The 7,474-nt window shown below is 41.2% G+C and overlaps 1 protein-coding gene across 1 annotated transcript in view; it reads left to right on the forward strand.

The window, feature by feature from the left end:
• BARD1 (BRCA1 associated RING domain 1) overlaps window positions 1-7,474 on the forward strand; it is a gene marked incomplete at its 5' end in the record, with an annotated part of 44,580 nt that overhangs the window by 25,616 nt on the left and 11,490 nt on the right. Inside the window, 2 exons of the mRNA XM_010009910.1 lie at window positions 4,695-4,811; window positions 6,462-6,583. Coding sequence (XP_010008212.1) covers window positions 4,695-4,811; window positions 6,462-6,583 — 239 coding nt within the window. The remainder of the gene's footprint in view (window positions 1-4,694; window positions 4,812-6,461; window positions 6,584-7,474) is intronic.

A 7,474-nucleotide genomic window follows, 5' to 3' on the forward strand; every position in this document is an offset into this window, starting at 1 on the left:
ATTAAAACCCTGGCCTTGTTTGGATATCTAAGATGGTCTTTCTGGCTACACAGATTGAATTTTCTTCCTTTTGTCAGTTTCTCTGCTTGTCATGACATTACTGTACTCTCAAAATATAGGTGCTGACTGGAGATCCCCAAACCAGTCAGCTTTCCACATGGGAATCAGTGGTTACAGAACTGCACTGGGACATGGTTGTGGGACTTCCATTCAATACTGAACTCTTGTGGGGCTGGGGTAAAACTTGGTTTATGCCCAGCTGTAGAACAGCAAATAACATCTGGAATCAAAATGGAGCAGCTTAAACCCTCTGATTACAGTGTTACACAGTCATTGTTTGCTTGTACCAGAAGCTGTGCATGTTTGGGGCTTCTAAAGAATTGACAGGGGTGTCTCCCTATTTATGTTGTCTTCTGTGGTCGCTTACTTCCTGCAAGTTTAATGAAATGTTTAGTAGGTAGCTGTTAAATTTCTTTCTGACTGTAGCAGTAACCTCTGTTGTCTTCGTACCATAGACTTTAGCAGTGTTGCACCATAAACTGAATTCCGTTTCTAAAGCTTTTCCTAAGAAGTTCTTTGATCTGTCAGTCTTTAAGATACCATCTATCATCTCATGTAAAGTCATACTCGGCAGATTACATTGAGTTGCTCTTCACTGGGCTCATCTTTGTTCTCAGCACAGTCATCCTACTCTTTGACTGGAATTTGTTCTAGCTGTAATAGCCCTCTACTGCCTATTCAGTACCTTGATGACTGACTAATAGGAGACTGCTTGTATCAAAGGATACATCTGACTCTTGAATGTTTAAAACAACTTACAAAAAGCCCTCTTGCATTCTGGTAGAAAGAAGTACACCTTAGAGACCGTGTATTGGAGCTTAAGGACTAGATATGCTATTTGTCTCTTGTGGAAACAATTGTGTCTTCTTTCTGAGTGTGGAATTTACCCTGCTAAGCAGTCATGTGCGCTGGACTTTTTCTCAACAAACCCAGACTTGTAGTAGGAACACACAAACATAGTTATTGATATTTCTAAAAATGCTCTGTCTGTGTGTGAGGGTGGACCTAAGGTGCATGTCTCACTCAACTTTGTTTTGTAAACTGGATCAAAATTCATTTTGTACTTTGAACAAAGGGGACGATTTCTCTTGTTTAGTTTGGCTGAACAAAGACAGATTTGAGCACATGTTTTTGTCAAAAGCTCTATTTCCCATTCCTGTGCGTTACGAGTGTACTTGTGGCTGCATAGATCTGGTCCTTGATCCTAAAATGCATTCCTGAAGTATTAAAATCGTTCCTCAAGTAACTGCATTCGTATGTGTACCAGCCCAACAGAGACTGGGCAAGGTCTCATTCTGATCATGATTACTTTTTGGATGCTTAGTAGGTGCCTAACTGAAAAGAACAGATCTGTTTTCCATCTCTTTTCTCTTTAAAAAGGACATGTAAATTACAATGCCATACTTGAAATCTGTTGTTAGGACATGTTCTTTGTCTTAGTTTTTATTTTGTAAACTCTCTTTTTTCCTGTTACAGCTACTTATTCACACTTTCCTTAAGCTCAGCAAGCTGCTTTGTTGCAAATATTTGGAACTCTTACATCCATCCCTTAAGCTGAAGTTCCTTTTTTCAGACTTCAGCTCCCAAGTTTGTCACATTTTACTTTAACTATGCCATATTAACATCCTGTGAATAGCCATTAATTCTTTAATGATGCATAATGATGGGATAGCAATACATGGTAAGAAGCAACTGATATGATATTAAAGGAGGAAAAAAAAGAAGAGAATACAGAGGGAGTAGCTGGAGCTCTTATTTGTACAGTTTCATTGGTAAAAAATGTTCTAGATTTAACTGTGGTGGCCTATGGTAAACATTTATGAGTTGTTTTCAAGTAAGGATCTTAGTATGACATAGGATGGTGGGGGGGAAGACACACTTTCAAACCTCTGCTACTGACATGCAGTGGTTTTTTTCCACCCCCCCACTTAGTTCACAGTAAAAGGTCAGCCATCTAGTATAAAGGTGATTTTAGTGTCTGTGCTAATATACATCCACCCCTTCTGCTGATGCATTGTTCAAAGGAACTCTGTCCTGCAGCAGTGTGAATCGAATATGGCCTTTATTTAAAGAAAGGGCAAGAGCTACCCTGATGATGTATGACAAAGCAGGAGCAGCATGACAATATTTAATGGGCTGCAACTCCCAGGACTGGGCTGAGATTTAACCAATTATGTTTTAGGCTGCAGTATTTGTATTATGCTAGCTCTCTGCTTGTTAGTATGCAGAAAAGCTTGAGGTTGGTAATACTGTAAAACTAGCAATTGTAAAATACCATCCCAGAATCTTCTGTGTGGGATTTTTGTGGGTTGTTGTTTTCCGAAGAGGCACATTAGTGAGCAGTGCTCACTCAGGAGCATAGAAAGGTGCTAAGGTCTGATGCATCTTTCAGCATTGCATTGGCTAAAGCCCTCTGGTTAAGTCAGTGAAGACTTAATGATTTGAGCTTATTTTTGGACTGGCTTGGGTTATAGAATTCCCTATAAAGCTTCCTAGATTCCTACTCTGCAGAAGAATGTGTGGCTGGCTGAGAGGCAGTGCTTCAAAGATGCAGTGGGGTTTTGACCTCTTCAAATGTTTCATTGTTTGATGACTAAACTCACCGGATTTCAGATACTGTCGGGGCTTTGTTCTTGGTGACAAGCTTCCCCTTCGTAACAAGCTTTTATTATGCCTTCTGAGACCCAGAGCTACATGAGGTGGGGAGAAGAGGATCAGCTGGAATAGCCATTATTCTTGCAAAGGGCAAAACAAGCAGGGTATTTCCCAAGCGTCCTGGCAGAGTGACAAGTGGCGTCCCTCAGGGGTCTCTGTTAGGACCAGTACTGCTTAATGTCTTCATCAGCTACATAGGCAGTGGGATTGAGTGTGCCATCAGCAAGTTTGCAGATGACACCAAGCTGAGTGGTGCAGTTGATGTGCCCAAGGGACGGGATGCCATCTAGAGGGACTTGGACAGGCTTGAGAGGTAGGGCAATGCAAACTTCATGAGGTTCAATATGGCCAAGTGTAAGGTTCTGTACCTCGGTCAGGTCAACCCCTGATACCAATACAAGCTGCGGGATGGAGGGATTGAGAGTACCTCTGAGGAGAAGGACTTGAGGGAGGACTGGTGGATGGAAGATTGGACATGGCCATGGCAGGGAGATTGGAACAAGGTGATCTTTAAGGTCCCTTCCAACCCAAACTACTCTGTGATTCTGTGAGCTGGCAGTGTGTGCTTGCAGCCCAGAAGTCCAAAGCTATCTTGGGCTGCATCCAAAGAAGCGTGTCCAGAAGGACAAGGGAGTTGATTCTGCCCCTCTGTACTGCTCTGGTGAGACCCCACCTTTAGTCCTGCACCCAGCTCAGGAAAGACATGGACCTGTTGGAGACAGTCCAGAGAAGGGCCACAGAAACATTCAGAGCGCTGGAGCCCCTTGATATGAGAAAAGGCTGAAGAGTTGGAGTTGTTCAGCCTGGAGAATATTCAAGAGAGACCTTGTTGAGGCCTTTCAGTTCTTAAAAGGAGCCTATGAGAAAGATGGGGAGAGACTTTTTATCAGGGCCTGTTGTGACAGGATGAAGGGTGGTGGTTTTAAACTAAAAGAGGGGAGCTTGAGGCTGGATGCTGGGAGCATTCTTTACAATGAGGTTGGTAAAACACTGGCACATGTTGCCCAGAGAGGTGGTGGATTCCCCATCCCTGGAGACATTCAAGGCCAGGCTGGATGTGGTTCTGGGCAACCTGGTCTAGCTGAAGATGTTCCTGCTCATTGCAGAGGGCTGGAACTACATGACCTTTGGGAGACCCTTCCAGTCCAAACCATTCTATGATTCTGTCTTTGTTTAACAGTGCTTAGACCTGTTTTGTGGTTTCAAGTTTTCACTTGAAACTCACTACTGCCCTGAGCTTCAAAGTTGTGTGAAGAAGAGATAGAAGCCATGGCTGTGCTTGATGTTGTGTTTGTAGCAAATCATATCTGTCTGAGTAATGCTAAAAGAAAGGGGGAGGAAATGGGTCTTGAAGCATATCTAATAACTATGAGGTGCCACATAGGATGAATAGTGTTCAACAAAATTGGCAAAGCAACTAAAATCTGAATGAATTTGCTATAATGTGTCCTGTGGAACAGCATGCTGAGCAAAAATGAGATGTATACTCAAATTTTGGAAGTGTGAGGGAGTCACAGTTCCCAAGTATGAAGGAGATAGCTTTTCCCATAAAAGCATAATCACATCAAGCTCCAGTGTTTAACACAGTACGTAGAATCTTCTGACATGTTTTTTATGGCAAATGGGTAAGCCAAAAATACATTTCTTGGTTATGTGACTGTAATGAAATATTAAAGCTGAAGTTTCTAGGTCTTGGGAACAATATCAAAGTGCATGTTGAACCTGTTAAACAAGGACTGGAGTTTATTTAACTAAACATACTGCTCTGAACATCTCTTACTCCTCAGCTGAATACAGCAGCTTGTAATTCAGTATCCATCTGTCTTGGATGCAATTCTTACTTGAAGCTTTGTGGTTTTTAGCTGAAATTACATATTAATAAGAAAGTGGGAGGGAAAGCTTCCCAGCTAATGTTCCCAGTTAGTTAAGAATCAAGTCACATTTTATTTACTTAAACCCATCTGTGCTTGTTTTGCCAGTAATATATTTGGTCTGCAGCCTGCGGACTATGCAGAAAGTGAAAAGATGAAGTCTGTGCTAATGTTACCAGTGAAGAATGAATCATTTCCACTTAACCAACCCTCTGAGGTAAACGTGTGTGGGGTTTTGGGTTTGTTTTGCTTTTTAACAAAACGTAAGTCATCCTGTAAGTATTGAAGGCTTGGACTGAAGTACAGTACATCACCTGCCTTTACAGGGACATTTAATAAAATGGGCTGGGAGACTAACTTGGACAGTATTTCTAGAATGTATGTGGGACACTTACAAGCTATGGTATTTTGTGTTGCAGCTTTATCTGGGAAAACAAAGGATCCTTCTTGTAATGTGGCTTTAGCATAGGAGAATGAACGTTGTGTTATTCTTGAAGTATTGCTGATTTAACTTTGCTGTTGTTTTCCTGCATCTTTTTTTTTTTTGTTCTACGTGCCAAACTGGCTGAAAGCAGTAACAGTCCTTGCTTTTTGTGTGCCCTTAAAATGATGTTCCAGTATAATTGCTTGTCCAAAAATGAAAATACCAGCTCAGCAAAACAGGGTTTGGAAAACTGTTCTGGTGGTTTGGTTTTGTTTTGTTTCTCCTCTTCCCCCCACCTCTTTTTGTCAAAGACTTCTCAGGACTTGTGACCAAAATCAGGTTATTCCTAATGATACAAGCAGTCCTAGTCTACTCCAGGTTATAGAGCCTGTTATGTTGCCTCCTTATTGAGGTAATAAGATAACCATTGGCCAAAAGTAAACCGTTGCAGCTAAATCTGCAAGGATCTGACTGTTACTCCCACCTGAAGCAAGTGAAAGATGCAGCTTTTCCATTGCAAAGATAACACTCAGTATTTGCATTTGCTTTGGGATGAGTGTGTACCAATAGGTGGTTACTAGCTCACATGGATGACTTGATCCAAAGCCTGAGGCTTCAGGGTAACTGGTTCTCAGACGTGTGTCTGTACTGTGGAATCTGGGAGTACTTATAAAGAGCCCAGAGCTGAAGCATCACATCATTGAGCAAGTAGATCCTTTTACTTTGCATTAGTAGTACCCACATAAAACAGCTTAAGCATTCATTACTTACAGGCGAATGTATTGGGGACTTTTTAGTAAAAGGAAACACAGGTGTTAATTATATAGGCTACTCAACATATTGGTAGTGTAGCTGTGGGTAATACTTCATTAAAAACAGGAGGCTTTACTACTTGGAATTATTTTTTCTCCTTCAACACTGTAGTCTGCCAGGCTGTTTACGCAGTGTTCAACTAACTATATGTGTGTGCACCAGTGAGTGTCCTTAGGGGGAAAAAACCAACAGGCAAGTAAGAAAAAAACTGATGCATAAGCTGTTTTGGTACCTTGCATAAGCTAAGTGAAGTACCTCTAATGTCAGGCTTTTTTCCTCTAGAGCTGGTTTGTTATATATAGATTTATTTAAGCACCCTGTCCGCTAAGCTTGCCATGAGTTGTTTTTCAAAATGCTTATATATAGGATCATAGAATGGTTTGGGTTGGAAGGGACCTGAAGCTCATCCAGTTCCAACTCCCTGCCATGGGCAGGGACACCTTCCACTAGAGCAGGTTGCTCCAAGCCCCTGTGTCCAGCCTGGCCTTGAACACTGCCAGGGTTGGGGCAGCCACAGCTTCTCTGGGCAACCTGTGCCAGTGTCTTACTGTCATTAAACAGAACTGTCAAACAAGTTAGTTGCTTTGTGTTCCTAGATATTCAGTTTATTTCCTGATCATGCAGGTACTGATCTCCAGCCAGCCAAGAGATGGACCTCTTGGTATATTGGGGAGCAATCTTAGTTTGGAACAACAGAAATTGCTGAACAAACTAGCAACAGTTCTGAAGGCTCAAAGATGTACTGACTTCAACAGCAGAGGTATGTAGTCTTGTTAAAATTCTCAGTCCAAACATAAGTAACTACAGTTCTGCACTTTATCCTTTAAGATACTAGCTGCAACAGTGTTTTTATCGTTCCTGATTAGTGCAGTCTCTAAATCCCTGAATTATAGCTGTAGTAGAATAATGGTGTGGTGTTGTGTGTAAATATATATAAAACCTGGTTAATACAACAGGATACTTCCAGGGGAGCCACAGTTTGGCAGTATATTTAAAATCTCTATGTCCTTCTCAAAGTCTCTTTATGCTTCTTTTCCCAACTTAAAGGTCTCTGCTCATATGAGACACCCTGTAAGATTTTTGTCCTCCAGAAATGAGTCTTAGGCAGATGGTGGTGCCTTTAGAAAGAGCATGTCATTGAGCAGAAGTTGGCAATTTTCTTCTCACATGCTATCTTGCTTCAGATTTGGTTCTTCATTAAAATGATGCAGCCAAATTATGGGCCTTAGTGTTTGGGAGGTTTTTTGTTCACTTTTGAGAACTTTGTCTTAATCCCTCCTATTAGTTTTTGTTTGGAGTGCTGCCTTTCCTGCTTGTGAAAGAAGTGCTAAGGTAATTTTTCCCTACCATCTTTCACATCCTGATTATTACTCCAAGATTGTGAGTTAAGTTCTGTTAGCTCTGAGCTAAAGCTGTGAGATCCCATAGGAAGATTCCTGTCAAAGTTAAATATAACTTCAGAAGGACTGGGAAAAAGAAGTACTATCTTATAAACCAGAGCCTCCTCTGAAGATTTAAGTGTTAGCTTAGAACTATAAAAATGTGACTTCCCTTTTTCACAGCAAGTGTATGTTGAAACCCACAAAATTTCTAATAGCTCTCCTACTTAATCATATCTTAGGGTCAAAAAATCACATATTTGTGCTGGAAA

Source organism: Nestor notabilis, unplaced genomic scaffold (assembly GCF_000696875.1).
Source record: "Nestor notabilis isolate BGI_N333 unplaced genomic scaffold, ASM69687v1 scaffold13372, whole genome shotgun sequence".
Taxonomy (NCBI): Eukaryota; Metazoa; Chordata; class Aves; order Psittaciformes; family Psittacidae; genus Nestor; species Nestor notabilis.